The 21,348-nt window shown below is 41.1% G+C and overlaps 1 protein-coding gene across 2 annotated transcripts in view; it reads right to left on the minus strand.

Annotated features, from left to right (window-relative positions):
• The window catches only part of PLEKHM3 (pleckstrin homology domain containing M3), an 83,830-nt gene that overhangs the window by 38,944 nt on the left and 23,538 nt on the right, over positions 1-21,348 (minus strand). For both annotated transcript variants that reach the window (XR_005952549.1, XM_041403341.1), the window contains exons 4-5: positions 18,748-18,941; positions 7,142-7,205 (exon numbers count right to left, since the gene is read on the minus strand). Coding sequence is in view for 1 of the 2 variants with exons in the window: in XM_041403341.1 (XP_041259275.1) it covers positions 7,142-7,205; positions 18,748-18,941 (258 nt within the window). In the remaining variant the exon portion in view is untranslated. The remainder of the gene's footprint in view (positions 1-7,141; positions 7,206-18,747; positions 18,942-21,348) is intronic.

Genomic DNA, 21,348 nt, shown 5'->3' on the forward strand with positions numbered 1-21,348 from the left:
AAGCACATTACTTAGGCTTAAAAACATACAGAAGCAAATATGCATTCAGGCAGAGAGTATATATACACTTTTTTTTAAGATTAAGCAAGCAAATGCATGCAGAGATATTAACTGACTCTCCATGCCCACTGAGCAAGATGTTATTTCATGAGTGATAGCACAAAATTAGAAACTTTCCTGCCTTGCATAGGACTGAATCTGGGCATTTTAAGGAGGAGTCCTCTGAAGGATTTTAGAACAAGAAAGCAACATACCAAGAAAAAGGCTAGGGCTACTCTGAAAAAAACCTCAGTGAGTACAAAGTATATTTAAAATAAAAATTTAAAAAAAGTTCTTCTCTCATCCAAGCAGGTAGCCCTGAAATAGTATTTTATTTATTGGGAAATCTGATTTTTCAGGATGTTAGTCCTGAAGCAACACCCAGCTGGCTCTCCCAAATCATCATTTTAAGTGAAGTAGAGCAATGAGTTCAGAGTCCAATCTTTCACACTGCTAACCTGCATCTCCAGTACTGGGCTTTTCATTCTGCACAGCAGAAAATAACAGAAGAAACCTGTTTAGCACAAGGCAGCAGAAAAGGAGTAACTTATATTAGTGCTGCTGCTTCTACAGGCTGAAAATAAGTTAAATATCTCTGGAGATCTCAACTCAAAAGCTCCTGTGAATCCCTGGCACAACTACTGGGCCATTTTAAACAGAATTTCATTCTAAAAAGCCACACTTATCCCAATTGGCCTAGATGACATATTCACAAGGAAAAGGACTACAAGTATTTAATAAACCCTGTTAAAAATTCTGGTTCCATGCAGTGCTGAAAGCAGTCCTACTATTAAAAACATCTACTAACAATCTTGCTAGATCTCTAGACTTTGCCTGCAATACCTAATTCAGATGAACTTGTCTTCCTGACAGCCACTGCAAAAAGGCTCCTAGCCAGCTTTTCGTCCCCTAGCCTGGCTGGCTCTGCCATGCTCTCTGCCTGAAAGCCACTCTGAATGACAGCAGCTCCCTTTCCCAGCAGAGCTGAGGTAAAAGGGAACAGCCAGGAAGATCACTGCCATTACCACTAATTGTAACCAGAGCTGTCAGCACTTTGAGAATTACACACACACACCGGGAATATCAGCTAACCTGAAGCTTCCTGTTCTGCTGAAAGGCAGCTCAGTGCTGGCAACCTCCAGGGAGTGACAAAAATAAATGATGTGCCAGGTGCTTCAGGATGACCCTGCTTGAGCAGGGAGGTTGGACCAGATGACACACTGTGGTGCTCTCAACCTCACCCACTCTGATTCAGTGATAAAGGAGCCACAGCCACTGGAAAGTAGACAAGCTGTTTAACTGCTGCTTTGCTATCAGATATTTTAATACTTATGAAGACAGATATTGTGTGTTTTTCCCATCCTAGGACTATTTTCATATTCCTCTGCTAATATACTTAGTTTAGAACACTGTCAAGCAGGCACAGGTCATAAAGACAGCTACTAACATTATGCCATTGTGGTCTAAGATGCATCCTTACATGGTTCATGTAGAGAACTATCTGGCAGTATTACACTGCAGTAACACACTGCAGGACTTACACCTCTGTCACACATGCTGTGTCCACCCTTGCCTGGGAGGCTGGAGCTGTGAATCAATGTGCTCCCAACAGTGCTGAACTCTGAGCTGCGGCTACTATGGCACAGATGATGTGTCTGGCATTTTGCTGCCCTTGTTGAGCACAGACAGTTCCCACAGAGAACTGTGACAGACAAATCTTCAGTCATCTCAGCATAGCCAGGCCTGCCCAAAACCTAATTCGCCTTCTCATTTTCTGCCCCTTAAGCAGAAAAAGGGCTTGCCTAAAATTAAAAGAATTTGCTGGTACAGCTACATTGATAAACCTCTTTGGTAAACAGAAGTTTAAGGTGATACAGCTTATACTGAATCACTGAATGACACAAATGACAACAACAGACTCTCTCATTGATATAACTGAGTTTGCACTCATGATTTCACAGGCTCAGCTACATACACTAAGAGCAGGAGGGTGTTTGTCAAGCACCTAATTTAGTAATACTTCTAAAACTACAGCAAGCCCAAAATATGTTAGCCAAATCCCATTTTTTTCAATCAATACAGCCATATGCACAGGCTCTATGTGGGTTAGATGCTACATCCCATCCTTTTACTGTATCAGTAAAAAGGAACTGCTGGGCAGGGATACCACCACTGATGGGCTTGGAATTTGTCAGGCTGTATGTTACAAATCTATACTAAGCATCTATCAGCAATGCTATGAGGACTGAGTTATCAGAAAAGAAGTCTTACTTCTGAAAAAAACAGCAAGTAAATGGCAAAAGAAGTCCGCATCTTGCATTCTTTGCTATTGTTGGGACTGATTAAACAATTTGTCTAAATCAACCTAAAGCTTTGCATATGAAAAATAGCAAAAAGAGCACATCTGATCTACTTCTTCACTTCTGTCTGGGAGGTGCAATGAAAGTACAATGTGGGTTAAAAACCTGGAGGAGTGAAGGAGAGCTAATGATTTCTTTGCTGTTCTAAGATTTTCTAATCCTAATCTAACAATGTATTAGACTCAAATCAGGTAGAACTTTTGTTTCATTGAAGCTCATTTTTATTTCCCATACTCTTGTTAGGGAGCCTTATATGCAGAAAAGCTTGAGCAGAAACATGAAGATTTGCCAGTGAGGAATGCTGCAGTGAGACCAACAGTCCAGCAAGCCCAAAATGCTCACAGGAGCTGTAATCAGTGCTGTGTGTAATCAGAGTTCCAAACGTCAGAGGAAGATTAAATCATTGATCTGTCTGTCAGTAGGGGAGACATCTTCCTAATCCCTTCAGTATAGTATGCCTAGTCTGAAATCTTATAATCCCTTTATTTTATGTACTGTAACTGTGGATATTCTCATTATGGATACTTAATCCTCTCAAAGATGATACATTTCTGGCCTCAGTGACACTATTGTGGCATTAAGCATCTCATACTCACTGTGTTTTGCAAAGAAGCATTTCCATTAAGGATTTTTATGCGTCCCTCATACTCACTGTGTGATCTGTGCCATATTATTGTGAGAACAGGGCTCTCCTGTTCATCCTTTCTCTGCACTGTTCTTCACATTATTTGTAGGTTCATCTACAGGTAGTCAGGAAAGTTGATCTGAAGTCAATAATGTTTTAACTAAATTTCAACAGATTAGTTTATCTACAATGTTAAAATGGATAAATTATACAACATTAAATCCCTGTATGGACATACACATTCAGAATGAAAATGGCCTTAATGCAATTTATGTCACTTTGTTTCCAAAGTAAATGTAGATAAACCAAATGAAAGCCACTCATATTTTCAATAACAGTATTTACACAGTGATTTAAAGTAATTCAACTCATCTTTTTAAATTCCCATATTTTGTCACTTCATTATTTTTCCCTGAGTATTCCTGTATAAACAAGTCTTCAAATTATCATCTTTTAAAATCAGCCATCTTGCTCACAATTTCCATCCTTGACATCTAGTAATTTTTGCCCTTATGTGGATCTTTTCCATTTTACTGTATGTTTTAGATTGGTATAACCAGGATGAAATAATTGCAATAATTAAGACAGTTTCTACAGTAAACACCATCACAGAATCACAGAATGTATAAGGCTGAAAGGGCCCACAGTGGGTCATCTGGACCAACCTCCCTGCTCAAGCAGAGTTATCCCACAGCATGTGGCACAGAACTGTGTCCAGGTAGTTCCTGAATATCTCCAGAAAGGGAACCTCTGGGCAACAGGTTCCCATGCATGGTGACTGCACAGTCAAACTCTTCCTCATGTTCAGGTGGAACTTCCTGTGCATCACTACAATAATTTTTGTACACTCGTGTATCTTGCTACTTAACATAAAAAAGAGGCAAGACATTACTTAACTCTCTATGGATGAACCATCTGAATTTGGAAATCAGCACAATAGTGCCTTCTAGTCTTTTACTTCAACAGCTCCCATCAACATGTTATGTAGTGTAAGGAGCCAGAATTACTTTTCGTAAGAAATACAAGACTCTTGTCTGAGTCAAATGTTGGTTTGGACCGAAGTTAACAGTGTAAAAATTCAGTTTCAATAAAAGCAGCCCCATAATCACATCTGTAAAATCTAAATGGACACTTTTTAACTACTGTTGCATGAACTTTGTCCATACATGCACAAAAGTAGCAGTAATGTCCGCAGAGAAGAGAGCTCACATCTCTGACAGGTTTAGGATGAAAACATCCTGGACTGTAACAGCACATCATGGTCTATAAGGCTAATCCATTTTTCCAGTATACTATGTCTGCTAAGACCAGCAAATTCAAGAGTGAATACCTGCTTCCTACCAAGTGGAGATCTCCCTCTTGAAAGCTTTAATTGACTGGAATAACTCTGGATAAACTGCCTAACAGAGATGCAGAGGGGTATGGGTGATGCAGGGCAGATGACACGAGGTTACAAAGACGAACACGTGCAGCCAGTGAGGCAGAACAGGCAAGCTGTGGTGTTTGTGCCTGTTAAATCACACTTGGTATTTGTGCCTATTCAATCTGAACACACCTCATCAGTTATCTCATCTGCTGACACCAGGATTCTAAGAACATCTACCCCACAGGAATGCCCACAGATAGACTGCTGTAAACTTTAATGTAGCCCCTGGGGCCTTGGGCTTCAGCAAAACCTTCTAGAGTCCATGTATGCATTTGTGTGTACACACAAATAAAGACTGTCACTTGCTGTCTCTTTGGTTACTCACATTTGCCCTACAAGCATTTGTTAACAACACAAGTACTAGCAAAAACCACTGCATCACCAGAATTGGGGAAATTTCAAATATTAAGGCCACTTTTTTCCAATTTTTTTTTTTTACTCTGCTTTTAACCTCACAGTAAAGTCTTCCCCACTAGAGCCCTATCCAAATGGATCCAAGTGACAACCATCCCCAGACCACCAGATAGCCCAAGTATATACTCTCCTAGACTCATAATATCTAGGCCCTGTTAAGCTTGGAAAGAGATTTATATTGGATTTTATTTCAGAATAGTATTATAAGCTGCTTCACCTACTGGCAAACAGGCATTTCAACCTTTTTGAACTAACAACAGACCCTCAAACCCCATTTTTGAAACTCAGCTGCTAGGTAGGAAACAACCATGTTTTCTAGGATCTTTAAAAGGAACTTGGCCAGGAAACAAATCAGAATTGAACTGGGACTAACCAGGGTAAAGGTTGCTTATATCTGCAGATTACCCCTCTCTGCTTTTCTAATTCACTCACTATGCCTTATCTTTCCATTAATCTTTAATAAACCTTTTAGTTAATTCCCCAAACACATGCAATCTACATGACAGCAGGAAACAGTGCAAAAGCAGTCCATGGATATGAGGAAATAGGCAGCAGAGGAATCAAAAGGAGGAAAACTTTCAGGATTAAAACTACCCAAACTGCAGGTCAATGGAAAATGATGAGCAACTGAGAGAAGGCAGCAGTAAGGGCAAAGCAGACAGGAGGGAGGGGCTGTGAAGGGTATTAGAATTTATCTGACCATTGGATTCATTCTCTCAATGGGGCCCTCCTCTCTTTTCTACTCTGGATCCACTTCGACAAAAACAGGCAATCCGATTTCAAACTTGGAGCCTCTGAAATGTGGAAAACCCTCTCCATGCTCACAACAAGGATACAGCTAGATTAAAAGGGAAATGTAATTTAACCCACCCCAGCAGAAATGGTAATCAAATTATATTGCCTCTAAATATGATAAGTTTGGGACTGGGCGCCTCAGGGGAAGAGAAGGTGTCTTGCAAACACAAACACAAAGAAACATGTTATAGGCAAGTGCTAAATCAATGCATGAATTATGACTAATACCCTCCTTCTCTCCCCCAGGGTGCTTGATAAGCTGCTGCTTGCTTCTAAAATATCTACTACCAATGTTAGGAACTGATTAAGCAGCTTACAAAGCACTGGGGGCTAATAGACAGGCCCACCAGGGAGACTGCAGCTCTGGAGTTAAGTAGCTCGCTTTTTCATGGCTTGATTATTAAAGATGAGATAGCAGAACATGCTGAAAAGATGTGGAAACAGTTTCAGACCTCAGGCAACTGGCCTTTTTATTTTATATACGGAATCATTTCTACCCTGTGATTTTACCAGCCAACAAAAGCCACGTTTCCTGTTGTTCTGTAGTCTCCAGCTCTGAGGGGCATCTGAACTACCTCAACTTTATGTGTCAACTGAACATCCAGAACTGACTATGCTACTCTTATCCTGCAGAAAAGGCACCACTAGAGAAGGGAAGCAGGTGAAAGAAGCTTAAAATACTGTTTTACACACCACTGGCAACAGCATTAGTGTGAACACAAAGGTGCCCAGGTCAGCCAGCACACCTCACCTCATTGCTTCCTCCACTGTGCATCTGAGCACTGCAGCACATTCACCTTAGATTCCCTATTTTCCCCTTTTCAGCTCTTTTTTCCAAATTCTTCTTGTTTAATCTGTTACATAATAAAATTCTGCTGTTTAGGTAAATGTACTTCAAGGTCCTTGTTTAGCTGAATCAGTAACAATGCAAAGACAAATTCTGCTGGCCCATGACCTCTTCCATGGTCACATCTGTCATGGTAACACTGCATGGCTCAGCTCTGAGTAGAAGGCTGGCTGAGGTTACGGGGGAAGGGGGGTGGGGGTTAGGCTCCTTTCCTCTCTCCTCCTCATGGCAATGCTCAGCACATTTGTAAATAATCATGTTGAATTAGGGACTTTATAAACTTCTAAATTCCTGAACAAATACTCTTTCAAGCCAAGAAAGAAATACCACTTGTCACCTATGGGCTGAGACTGATGAGAATTTATTGAGCAGACAAAAAATTTGTCCTAGCAAAGTTCTCTCTACAGTTTTCTTTCACAGTCTCTTTCTATCCCTATTTGAACACTGATGCTCTAGGCTTTCATCCCTAATCAACACCACTGTTAACCCTTTTTTATACTAAACTACAAACCACAGACACAACTTGGAAGTGCAGGTATTTATGCTATGAACAGCTACAAGGGAAATGTGTAATTAGGTCTGAAGATGAGAACAGGCTCCATGTGTAACAGGTAGAATAAAGCAAAGACACTCACCTGCTGAAGGTCTGCCAGAGAATAAAGATGGATTTGTTGAAGAAGATACTCTCTGGGAAAGATCCTGAAAAGAGACAAATGTGTATGTGTCACACCTTTTTGATTGGGAAACTCCTAAGCTTCCTCTCCCCACCAAAATAACGGCAGGACAGTGATGTTAGAGAGAAAGAAACTAGAATTATATCACCCTCTAAGCACCAGCTATTTTATGATATGAACTCACAGTTTTCTGCATGGGCACCATAGTCCCACAAGAAAAATAATTTCTGTGCCAGTGTCACTCTCATGTTGTCAGGTCATATACTGAGACATTAACAGCCACTGAAAGCTCTTTCTGACCACAAGCAATGATTCTTTAAACAATTAATGCAACAATAAAAATAAATAATGTAAACAACACATCAGAAGTATTTCTTATGGTCTCAGACAAGATTCCTGGTCTGCTACAAAGCTGTAACACTTAGTTTCACATATGATTTATGGTTTTGTAACTGAAATAACTATACTGTGGAAAAAGGCCATGCAGATACTGTTCTTCCAACATCAAGCTGACTGATATCAATTCCCCTTTCCATACAGAAATATATGTATTGGTATAGACTCTATAATGACTCACTTAAGAAAGCAGTATTTACCTTACATAAGCCAATGTTTCAGGCAAGACCATTGCTTGTGTACTGACAGACCTGATAAGTAAAGCTAAATTACAGAAAACTGAACAGAGAAGAGATGCCCTAATTAGACTGATTGGCAGTCAAATGAAAAACTGGGTTAATATAAAATCACAGAGAAAAAAGGACATTGGAATGTTAAGTGGATATTAACTAAAAACATTTATGAAAATGTATGTATCTGCTATAAAGATGTCAGGAACATAAAAAGAACATCTATCTTTGTGTCCACACACAGAGAAACAACAATCTGACCAGCTTTCCTTTCCATCCACACAGAACAAATAGACCACCACACTCAGGTCTCCTGGGGAGGGGAGATTACTTTTGCAAAAAAAAAAGCAACCAAGTATCCTAAGAAGTGAAACTATTTCCCACTATATGTTCTCTTTCAGAGTAGAAATTGTAAATCCGGTTCCTAAATCTCCATCACATTGTTTTAAGGCAATACAGAAATGAGACTCTTCATATTACTAAATACATGAACATAGCTCTGGCAAAGACTGGTTTGTAATGGTAGAACTGAATGGCAGTGAACAGAGAGACCACTGCATATGTTCAAAAATACCCCAAGACAGTGAAAGGCCGATATGAACTCACATGATATCTTGATATGAGACTGTTGAGAAAGCACACAGTAGCTCAAAGAAGAGATTTTAGAAGCTGCAACAACATAACTACATATCAAGAGAAAAAGACTACCAAATGCAATCTCTCCATAGAACACGGATTCTAATAAATAATGAAAATACCTCTGTTTCTGGTATTCCATTAGCTGTCTTAAACAACAGCCTTAATACTGATAGTTTTCAAAGCTGTATGTACTGAAGGGACTAGGACCTCCCACTGCTGCTAAGGTGGGCAGTACACATAATTCATAATTCTTTGTACTTTTGAAAAAAATTTAAGATTTATTGGGGTAGGAGCAGAAGAGTTTTGCAACCACGGCACTGACAACTGCAGACCACCCTTATGGCACTCTTCTGGAGCTGGACTGTGCCATTGCTCCTTCTCACTCACCAAGCATATCCACTCTACCCACCCAATTCTCAGCTGCAATCTCACAAGGGCATTTCCATTTTTCCCTCTCAGCTCTGTAGGTTATACTATTGCTGCTTTTTCAGGGGACTGTGTTGCAGTGGCTCTACTGCATCACACCTTCAGAATACATTTGGCACAATGTCAAAGACCACAGGAAAACAGTCAAAATCCAGACATCAGACAACATATGAGACTGGAATTGCTCATTTGCACTTAGCAGACTTGTTAAAAGATAAGGAGTCAACTCTGAACAGCATTTTGAAGCATTAGTATTTTTTCAGCTCAGACAGAATTTATTTCATTAAAATTTACTCATCATTCTCCCCTGCTCATACAGGCAGGCACTAAACAGCTTTGCCAGAAACTGCATTATCTGCTGATGCCCTTACAGCACTGCTAAGGAAACAATTCGCTAATAAAACATTTCTTTTTCAGGAAATAGCCTGAATAGCCCGTAATGCAAAAACTGTAAATGACTAGTATTGATGACTAATATCACACTCCCCTGCCTTCAAGGATGGCATTTTATTTCCTTATATCCTGCAAGTTCTAACTCCTAGTAAAAACTGTGCAGGTGAAAAGCAAACTCATGATCAACCAAATTCCTTTGTCAGGCGAGTCTCAGCCAGCACAGGCCCTGGTGACAAATCTTATCCCTATACCTGTCCTCTTTCTTAAAACATGCTAATTTGCAGCAACAGCTCTGCAGAGCTGGTATCCAACGCACCTCCTCCCTTCCAAATCTACTTCCAGGAAAAAAAGCAGGCACTGCCCTCCCAGTTTTATGCAAAACACATATATACACATATATATATATATATACACACACACACCCCCACACCCACACATATACTCAGCAGACAAGTGAGAGGAGTGATTATTTCCTTTGCTACAGAAACAGACACTGAGGCATAAAAACCCCCTCAGTAAGTAAGTCAGGTCCAGCTTCAGATGCGCAGTCCTTCTATTGACTTGAACAATTAAAATTGGTTCTCTGTGGTAGGCCACAGATGAGCAGCTGGGCAGCCAAAGCTCACAAATACAACACATTTACAGAAGTTATGAAGTGACCAGGCCAGTCCCTGCATGATTCCCAGTAAATGTGAGGTGCAAAACACTCCTTCAACATTTGCTCACACCACCAAAGATGGAAACCATACATTCCCATGGCTGTGAAACCATGAAAGTGCCTAGAAGGAGGCAGCTCAGCCCCCACTCATATAAATGAAGTGCTTTCACCACACCTGTGGTGAGCTGAGCAACTGCTTCAAAAACAGGTCTTGCTGTGCTGCATGTCTGCAATTAAGTTCTTCTCCAGAAAATTTCTATTAGTCCTGTTTGGAAAGAAAAACCCAAAGCTCAACAGCTACCTGAATGTAACTGGTGAAACCACCTCCCAGAAATGCATCTGTTCATTGCCAGTTTTTGTCAGCCTCTAGTGGGTGGGGAACAAGAGTATAACAGGCACCAAAATACCAAACCCAAACACGTTTTCGAAAGAACTCATAAAACACAAGCAAATCAGTTGGGGCAGGAAATCCACACAGACGCAGTCCTCCAGTGAGCAAGAAAATGACTGATGGCCAGTTTCCAACTGCTTGCCTGCACAGGTTCTCTGAGCCTAATGAGGTCATGGCTGATATAAAGTCCTTTTCAGTAGGAGGCACACAGGACTAATTCAGAGCCTCTTGCCTCCCAACACGGATGCCTCCTCCCATGTAGCCAGCAGGAAAGTAGTGTCTATACTATCTCTGTCCCTCTGTCACCTACAAGTGAAATTGTTCAAAGGAAACCAAAGCCAGTAGAGAACAGCAGGCAACATGGGACTCACACAAACACCACACCACGGCATTAGCATCCAGACCAAGTACTACAAGGCACCCAGATCAACCTAAAATCACATTCATGTCCAAAAATCTCACAGAGACCCAGAGCAGGCTAAGATAATGACACTTAGGAACACTTCAGTAGAAAATATGTGTTTAGTTTCTGCACAAGGTTGCATCAGGAGCTTTGAGCATGCTTAGATTAATAAAAGGCCTTGATACAAAAATATTTTGTGCCTGAATATTACTTTTCCCTTAATATAAAGGTCTTTTATAAACACTAAAGGGGAAATATCTGATAAGTCATTTGAAAGCAAAATAAAATGTCCGTTTTGTAAATCTTTTGATTGATGTGGTACAACTAACTAGATTTTTTTTTAATTGGTCAATTAAGAGCATTCAATAAACAGTGGCCTTTCAGTCAAATCTTAACACAGAAAAGAAACTGGAGTGAACCAGACAGAGTCAAACACAAGACGTTAAGACTCATCACAATAAAAACTCAAACCTCTGCAGCTTCAGAATGTGACCTGTGACCCTTGAGAGCCAAATGGTATCAAGGGTACGTCCCACTAAAAGAACCTCCTAAGCTTTCCCAGCTTGGAAACTCCCGGACCAGTTTCACCACTGATGAGTCACAGGACTGCTGTGCTGTAAACCCTGGCTACCAGTCAGGGTTTAACCTGCAATGAACAAACCAAGTTCAATGCTAACCAGCCTCTAGCTTTGCCAGTTACTGTGAACAATGAAATCCAAAGTCCTATTGGTTAAAGGTCTCTAAATTGCTTTATTGTTTTGTACTAGATATAAACACAATCAATGCAAGCAGAAAAACACATCATCTAGGACTTTTGATCCAACTAAAAGAAAGAAGTGAGCATTCTCAGTTTCTGGTTATTATTCTTTTTTTGCTTGATACTTTGTATCTGGTATAACCTACAGGCAAGACAGAAATTTCATCTGTTCCTTCTAGGATGATCTTATCAGGTAAGTATTTGCACAAACAAAGGTTATCTTTTAGTGTCCTCCTGCAAACAGAACCACTGATAAGAGTTTGCTTTTTGCATTTGGATAAAGTGTGTAGCCATGGTGCTTTGTTAGCACTAAGTAATTGCTCTGCATTTAAAGCCTGTTTATCACCAGCCTAGGTAATTTTTCTTCAATGGGTTAAATACCCTGACAGCTCTGCTAAAGCTACAACCAATTAATCTGCCTATGCCTGACACTATAACCAAAGTACAAACGTGATAAGCAGGGGGAACTCTTCTTTTTACAGTGCAATCAAAAGAAATCAAGTTAGGTGGCAGGTGGGCACAACCAAGTCTTCTTTATACCAAACAGCCTCTTAAAACCTAGGACGAGAGGGGGAAGGGAGGGAAGGTGGCACCTGGGTTTCATGTGCCAGCCAGGAGTGTCTGGTTTGACCAGGCTGAGAACTGTAGGACTGAGCTGTGACTCACAGGGGACGCAGATGACCCGGTCCAGCACAACACTGCATTCAGCCTCCTCTCCACCCCTCTGCAGGAAGCTGACACACCCACAGCTGGCACAGCACCAGGGTACCAAGTCCGCTTCCTCATCCAGCACAGTTCATACCCCAGCACTGCAACTCACACCTTTGGAGCTACTGCACTGCACTGCCAAGTACAGCAGCTGAAGTCCAGCACGTGCTGATTACCTCTGTTCCCGTGGGTTTTTGGCCCTGAACAAGGGGCAAGAGCCCTCTTTGGTCCTGACCCTGCAGCCATGCACCAGCTGCAGCCACATGTGGAGCGGGCAGGCAGGACCTGTGTGCAGCCCGATCTGAGAGAAGCTCCCACTTTTCAGACTTACTATTTGGTTCTAAAAGTACAGAGGGGTATCAGTGAGTTGCTAGTTATCCCAAATATACATGGCAAGGTAAACAACATTTCTTGCTGGATTTTCTCTTGCAATTTATTTGATAAGGACATTGTCAATTTGAGGTAGAGAACGGCATCAGAGGAGAGGGGAAAAGGCAGGACTTTTTCTAGTGTTGCTAATTCCAATAGCTTTCTTCAGGCTTTTGATTTTGTATTTCCTTGGAAATCTTAGCTCCTGGAAGTTTGCTGGGAGAGAAAAAGCCAAACTTTCCAGCCAACAAAAGTTACTCAGAAAGACAAGGCTTTGGGAACTTAGTGATTTTAAAGTCAAAAGGTAAAAATAAATGAATGAATTTAAACCAAACCAAAACATTACTTATTCATTTAGTTTTTATGGCATTATACCAGATTCTTTTTTTTTTCCCCCTAGTTCTATGAGCTTATGTAAAAAAGTGTTTGTGAATCATTTCACATTCATGAGGTATGAACACTTCTGGTTATGTTCTGGGAACAGTCACTCCCACATATCTTCAGCCCACACTAAGTGCTAGATTTATTAGCAAGCATATCCAGGTATTATTTTATGTTGTTATGAAATTTCCCACGAGCACCCCTATGTTAAAACTGTTACTCTTATCATCCATCAGCAACCCTGAACCAGTTTACAAACTTCCTACTAAAATGCAGTACACCAACTCCCTCTCCTTTGTGGTTCCTTGAGCAAGGTAATGGTAACATTGTGAAAGACAAGAACTACGACTCATGAATCAAGTAGCACTGTGACTAAAAGCAGAACAGAGAATTAGAGACAGAGTTTCATTTTGAAATCAAAATAATTTAGAGCCCCCAATTAACCTGAAATTAAGAATAAGGAATTGGTCTTTGCTTTTGTCAGGTACTCTTGAACCTTTGCACTTTGCTGCTGGAAGTTCTGATATAAAAATACAGGGACAAAAATGGCACAAATAATATTTAACATGGTGTCCACATCTAACAGGAACTTGCTTTTAAATCATTGTTTTTTTGAAAGCAACCTGGTCTCAAAAGGCGAATGGAAATTACCAACGTGAAAGTGATGTAATATCACTGATCTCTTTGACAAGGAGATACAGGTGTGCCCCCTAGACCATAAAACACTAACGTGAACTGAAAGACCCACCTGTCTTCTGGAAGACTTACCATGGAAAGCTCTGGCAGGTTCCTCAGCTGAATGCTTCCCATGATAGAGCATTAGCTTGTGCTTTTGACCTTCCCTTGACACGAACCGACAGCAGCACTGCCTCCACCCTGGCTGCTCTGGCACACATCTCAAGGCTTCAGCTGTTTGTTACCTCTAGTTGAAATGAAAGCTCAAATTCCACCTTAACACCATCCCCTCAGTTTTAGCCAAACAGTTTTTAAAATACCAATTTGCAAGATCCTGCATGCAGGGTTACCTCTTCCAAAAGAGAGGAGCTGAAGCGAAGAGGTGAAGGTAGTCTGTTTGTATGAGCTCCATCAACAGGCAATTTTATTTCAGCTACTGCAATGACTACAGGCATGCAGGATCTAAATAAACAAATGGCTTGTGCATACTTCTCTGCATTTATTTTCTCACCTTTCCTCACTTTGGGTTGTTGTTTGTTCTTAACACTGGTTCCTGTAAGAATATGTAGATATCCTCTTTGAATGATTTTCTCTCTCACCCTCTTTCCAACCACCCATGCAACAAATTTTCTTCTTCTGTTGGTGTTGCCATTATCTCAGAGCCCCGAAACCACATCCTTCTGTTTCTTCCCTGCTCAAACTTTCTTTTTGCAGTTTACTGCTTTCAGGATCCTGCTTTGGAATTTTCCACTGCCCAAATGGTCTAAACATTGCAAAGAAAATGGAGAGTCTCCTTTGACAGTCTGGAGATGACTTAATGACCTTCTGTTGTCCCTGGTCTGAAAGATGACATAGCCCCAGCTTCACATACAGGAGGTATTTGGAGGTATAATGATTGCATTAGATCAATCAGTATTCCTGTGATGTGTTTAGACAGATTCCCCAACTGCCACACAAATATTTTGAAAGTAATCTATTCCTGTGTCAGAAGTGTTATGTCTAAGGCCTCCCTGTAGGAAGTGACAGGACTCTATTGTTCAGCATAACTGCATCTGGGCTTGTTCCACCTCGTGCTGACAGACCAGCAGGCTCAGCCAAGACCACGGGTCGGCAGAACTGGAGGTGTACCTTTAACCTCCTGCTGCTACACAGGAAGACCAAACTAGAGCCTGCTAAGTGATGCATCTAGCACTGGAGTTTTGCTGGGGTAAAACTGATGTATTGCTGTTCTGGAGCTGAACAGACAAATGGTACCAGACCAAGATGAGTAACAAGAGGGAAGTTTTTCCATACAGTTTCTCACCACCATTCAGATTTACTTACAGAACCAGGGCACTACAACAAGCACTAATCCACAGGGGAATCTGCTGCAAAACACTTACCTTGTGTCACTGCCATCTGTCTAAAGTATCTGGGCTAGCAGCACCTGAACTGCAAGTTTTGATGTACAGCTGAGAGAGCAGAGCCCAGAGGGCTCCCCAGATGGAGCTCCAAGGTTGGCCTAGGTTACCCTACCCTACAGTAGATATGCAGGCATCTGAAAACTACCCCTAAAATCATTCTGCCAGTTCCTTGACTTGAAGAATCTTCAATCATGACAAGAACAATGCAAACCCAGAACAGAACCTGCATCACACAGCACAGTCTCATAGAATACCCTAATTATTTAATGGACTCAGAGATTCTGTTTCCTTCCCAGCCACCCATTTTATTGACTCCATCTTGGTTTCTCTGGGCCATTCATACACCATCTGCAGGTGGTGGTGGGATCTCTACAGTTCCACTTGTACTAATTCTGTGCTGGCTCTAGGTTTCAGCCCTGTATGCCTCTGCCTGAACAGTATCCACATAAGCAAGGCAACAAAAACAAGTGAGAACTTGTTCAGTAAAGACGTTTGAGGCAAATGATGTGTTGCAATACTGAGGTGACAGTTACAGCTAACTAGGCATAACAACATCCCTTGTAAAACAGGGAGCTCAGCAACAGGTTGGGAATCTCATCTGGCTAATATCAGAGGAACCCTGCTCATACGTGCTGGTGGAGGGCCTTATTTCACCGCCCAGTCAAGTCCACGTTCCTTATTTTTTTCCCCCTGCAAATATCAAAGTGTAGAATCCAGTAGAGCAATAGGTGAGAATAAATCACTATAACTGACAATGACCATTTTTACTGTGAGCCTTCTAGCTACTTTAAGGAGTTCTTCTGTCTTTTCCTTCCTTCCTTTTCTTCTTCCTTTTGTTCTACTTTGTCACTTGCATCTTCAAGGTTCACAATGTGGTTTCAGTCCTGAGTTCCCTGCTAGATGCCAAGTTTCAAAGTTCTCAAAGTACCTATCTAGGCACACCAAACATTATAAACAACATTTCCACATTTAAGCTAACTAGATCCTGAGCTAACCTGGTTTATAGCCATCTGGAATCCTTCAGAAAAAGTGACTGTAAGCATTGTAAACAGTTTTGTCTTCACAGAGGACACCAAGAGTTTCCAACTTCATTGCCATCTTCATTTTGTGATCTGGGTTGAAGAGCAAGGTATAGATTTAAAGTAGATGATAATGCAAATAGTATTAATAAAAGAAACCTCAGAGTGATCTGCTTTTCCCTAATAAGGCAGGCTCTATCAGTGTCCCAGAGGCAGCAAGGTGCCAATACAATTAATCAGTCTGTTTTTAGTTCTCCGTAGACAGCAATATTAACAGTTTGTTTCAGTCTGTTTATATGGGTCTGACAGGTCTTCAAGATGCTGTGTTCACTCTCTTGTGATTAATAGTTATTCACATACTAAGGTGAAGACTAAGCAGAAAAAGAATGTTTTCAGAGGAGAACAGATAACTGGATTCTCTCTCTCCATCTTTCACTTTTAATTAGGAAACAGTACTAAATTTAGGAATGCTGTCTCACCATATTGTTTAAACTCCTCCTTTTCTTGCAACTTGCTCCTGGGATGAGCCAAAGGAAAATTTAAAATCACATCTTTTCTTTGTTTACTTTTCATCTGTGCTCTATAAAGTCATCACATTGGTAGTGAACATCTGCACACTGGGATACTAGATGAAGGCAGCAAAGTCATTGGGAGCATTTTGTGCAAGGAATAAATCCTTATGGGAAAAGAACTTCCTTCTCATCTCCACACACCTCTTAGGTGACATCTGGAGAACAACTGAGCACCAAAATCACCTCAATGGAGACTTCACAAACCAAGAGGGAGCCAGACTCTAAGGTGTGTAGTGTACATTCCTTCGGGGGCTTTTACACTTGTAGCAAGTCCTATCGAACTGGAGATGCTTCCCCAGTACAAAACCAAGCCTTTCTTGGGCTGGGGCCCTTCTCTTCATCACACAGCTTTAATTGGAGATGGTAGGAAAAGGAGCATCAGGAGCACTGTTTCCCAGTTTTTCCTTCTAGCTGTTTCCTTTTGACACAGAGATGTCTTCTCTCTCCTGTCTGCTCCAAGAAAAGAGCACACTCACATTTCTGTCATACATTTTGTCCATTCTGTCTTCTATTTCCTTAGCAATTGTCAACTCCCAATTTTGGATTGTTCCTCTTTTGTCCTGATTTCTTAATTAACTCAATTTCCTGAGATTTCTTCCTTATTTGAAACTCCTTTTCCTGCCTTTCGCTCATCCCTTTTTTATCTCCAGTCAATTGACTGTTATGTTAGGCCTCCATTGAACTCTCTTCTTTTACAGTCTTACCCAAGCCCATTGAGTTCCTTGCCTCCTTCTATTTTACTAAAAGAATTACTTTTTTCAATACTAATCATAAAGCATAATTTCCTTTCTTCTACTTTTTCTGAACAACCCTCAAGAATCTTATCTTCCTTTTAGTTTTATTGAAGAGGATGGCATAGAAAGCCAGCTCTGCAAGAAAATACCATCCTCTGGAATAAAAGAAAGCCATCCTAGTTTTTAAAATGCTGTAAGCTGCCCTAGCAAATAATAGGAATTGAGTAGTAACATACAAACACATATTAACCCACAGTGCAATGCTCTCCATAAACCTGTTATTGTATCCTTCTCCTACTTGTTCTAAGTAGTTCATCAAAGCAATGACATAGGTTATTGCAGCCCAGCTCTCCTTACCTGGGATGAAGACACCAATGCAGTCTCCTCTCCCTTTCAAAGAATTCAGGTCCCTAGAACACCACATTCAAAATACAGTCACTGATGTCACCTGCTTCCTTGCCCTTTGGCAGCTCACAATTTCAAAGCAGTGGCTTTCCTGCTTGAAATCTTGTCTTAAAAACTGGGGTATACAAATGCTTACAGATCCATCAGGTCAGCTGCATGTCCCCAGAGCCACTCACTTCACAGTATGGCACAGGCAGAGACATCTCCCCATCTCTTTTGGAGATCCACACCAAAAACTACTTGGCCTTTTTAAGATTACAACAGTGGCTTGACTGTTTTAAGAAAATGGTTCATTTTTAACTTGTTAGAAAAATGCAGCAGCAGCTGAATGGACTAAGATACAGCACTTCTAAAATGAAGTTCACCTTTTATAAAACTCCTATTTTCACCACAGCAAACTCAGTATGAAACACCTTTTGCTGTGCTGTGATCATGTGTTTGCCAATAAACAAAACATTCGGTGCAGCTATGTCATGGACACTGGCTGAGCAAGAGACCAGCATAAATCATAAGCTGGGTCTCGTGCCAGGGAACTACAGTGGCCTCTGCCTTTGGCTGAGCTCATACCACAGAGGAGAGCAGAAGTGCTGCAAAGGTGGTTGGCTCTGCCCTCCCTCATGCTTTGCCACACTGTGAGGTGTTTCAAAGGTCCCAGCAGTGGCTACCTCACTGCGATGCCATGGCTGGGGGCACAAGGTAGCAGGTCTGACTGAAAATACTCACATACAGCCAGAAAGCCTGAGGAGGAGTAAAAGATGCTCACCACAGCATGTGATGAACCAGGGCTAATAGCTGTCAACAACAACTTCAGATATTCAGACCCTAAAACATAATTTTCTTCAGCAGAGGATAACCCAGCTTTCCAGGGAAGTTAGATACAGCGCAGCATCTTTCTAAATGGGTAATGCCTTCAGAACCAGAGTGTGAGAGAAAACAAAACAGGCAGCAGGAGAGGCAGCACACCAAGGACACTCCATCCTTGTGCAGCAGGCTGGCTGTGGTTCTTACCTTCTACGCAGATCTTCAGCCACTGCTGCCCTGCAGCTGAACAAGTAGGCTCGCAGGGATTTCAGCTGCTGTCTCAGGCGGACAACAGTTGCCAGAGGTTCAACATGATTGTACAACATGGGATTTTCCTGCTGGATATCAATTAATGGCTCTTCATAAACATATTCCAGGAACTCTTTGGCTTGCTTCGATACCTAAAAAATAAAGCAGTTTAGTTAGGCATTTCTCCAAACTCTTTTTAAGCAGATCTCCCCCATTGTGATATGTCAGCTATTCTATGCATCTGAAAACTTTGTCTGTTAACAATTAAAAATGGAGACAGAATTTAGAGAGATCCAACTCTCTCTGCTTATAGCCAAGTCAAACTTCATCAAGCCCTTCAAAACTGAATGTATGAGACAGCTACTTACCCGACGTACAGTGATATCTGCAGTCACATATGGTTTTGCTGCACAGTAATATAAGCTTACTAGATTTTTTTAAAGTCTAAAATCTGAATAACCAGTTTCTTCTCTGCTAATATTTTTATGTTTGTTCACTGTTTTCTTTTTGGCAGGTTGTTGTGCTTTTTAAAATACAGATAAATAAAAGTGACTCTTATTAGTATTACTCCCAAAGTTCTATCTGCAAGAAGTTTTTCACACATTTTTCATAATAGTGCCCTGTTTTATCTCCTGCAAAAAGCTACTGTAATCTTGATAAATGAATGGGACTCTTGGTCCTTAAGTGAAAAGGCCAAATTCACTCTCATTCCTGATTTCTGCATTTTATCACAGCTGGAAAAGAGAAGATGGGATTACAAGAAATGAGCTGTAAATCACCTGAAACTCTGCTACAGAAATCATACTGGTTCCACAATTCAATTAGTCCTCCTGGACCTCTAAGTCAATGTTTACACTGAGACAAGGGAGGGATGAGTTAGGCTAACAAAAGTAGAAAGGGCACACACGCCACAGCCTCTTGAGATTTAGGAAGTTATTTCCCTCCTGGTGCTGAATGTAAGAACAATAAATAGCCTTATAAATAGCACCACTTCCAAAACCAGCACAAGCAACTAGCTACTGACAGGGGAAGCTAGCTGCAGATGTAACCTTTTCACAACATTTAATTTAATACAAATCTAAGAAATATGCCAAGGCCAGCCTTCCACCAGTAACTACACAGATAACAAGATGTGCAATTTTAAATACAGCAGACCATAACTCTACAGCTTTCCCAGGCCCTGAAGCTATATTAAATATCCCACCTATTTAAACACTCCACTAACTTAATTTTTCTTTGTTTTTTTGTTTTTTTTTTTTTTTAATATCCTGCATGTACAAAGAACTGTGCCATCTGAGTGTAATCAGAGCTAACATTGCAACACAAGCACCTCAGATTTTGCAGAACAAAATTCTATAAACTCCAAATTTGTCAAGTTTTTTAACACTAGCAACACTGATATTTTATTATACTTACTACAGTGCAGTAAAAAACTGCAGTTAAACAACCTGTTTTTACAATCATTAGCCAATGACTGCAATATCTCAGCAATCCCTTGGCAGCTTCTGTACCTATAGTAATTATTAGTCCTCTCCCACCAATGAGCAAATTAAAGCACTTATTCCATGATTCCCAAGGAGGTGTGTGAATGCTTGGCACAGTGACTAGCTCCTCCCACCAGGAGGACCAGGTGCTCAGCTCTTTGTCCATCTCTTTGCTTTAAGCCTCTGCTGAGCTGATGGGCTCCTCATCCACCTGCCCTGCTGTCTTAGGAACTGGAGGGTGGTTCCTGTCCAAATACCGCTCTCACACCTGTACCCCACATTGGGCATCTCTCCTGAGGCATCAGGAGCACAGAAACAAAGAGAAGCCACAGCTGAGGTCCCCTGAGTGACCCTGCCATATGCATGCACTATGGTGACCAAGCACTACTGTGCAGCACTGGTGCTGTTTGGTCTGAATGCAGCCCTTAAGAAGAGAAGGGCAAAGCAAACCCTTCCCTCTCCTTGCCAATACAATGCAACCATGGAGTGCTGATTGCAGGAAAAGTAGCTTTGCCCAGCATCACTGGCTGACAGGTGTCAGTCCACTCAGCATGGCTGACACAGGAACACACATCTTGTAAAACATTAACTCATATTGCCCAACACAGCAGTGCTACAAGAGGCTGAAACACAGTCTCGAAACAGGAAGGGTTGGGCATCCACAGTAATTCAATACTTTAGTATATATCCTAGCATACACACAGTCCCTCAGTTTTACTGGGCAGTAAAACAATCCTATTAAATCAGCCAGAAGGAGTGAGAAGATGCAAAGTGCAACAGGGTTTCAGCTTTAAATGTCATAAAAGGATGGATGCTAACATTTCCAGACCTTTCTAAAGCCTGCAAACTAACAGTCAAAATTCAATTTACCATAAGTCAGCTTCTCCTGAAACCTTCTGGTACAGGGAGTTCATTTCCTACTGTGTTTGGCACTTTGTGCAGGCTGAAAGCCACCTGAAACAAACTGCAACATTTAGTGGGCTTTGCATGCAAACAGGGAAAACACTTGGCCTAAGCAAAAGAAAGAAAGAGTGTTCACAAAACTGCCTCTTTTCTTTTGTCTTCACATAAACAC

This window comes from Onychostruthus taczanowskii, unplaced genomic scaffold (assembly GCF_017590055.1).
Source record: "Onychostruthus taczanowskii isolate IOZ18803 unplaced genomic scaffold, ASM1759005v1 scaffold20, whole genome shotgun sequence".
Classification (NCBI taxonomy): domain Eukaryota; kingdom Metazoa; phylum Chordata; class Aves; order Passeriformes; family Passeridae; genus Onychostruthus; species Onychostruthus taczanowskii.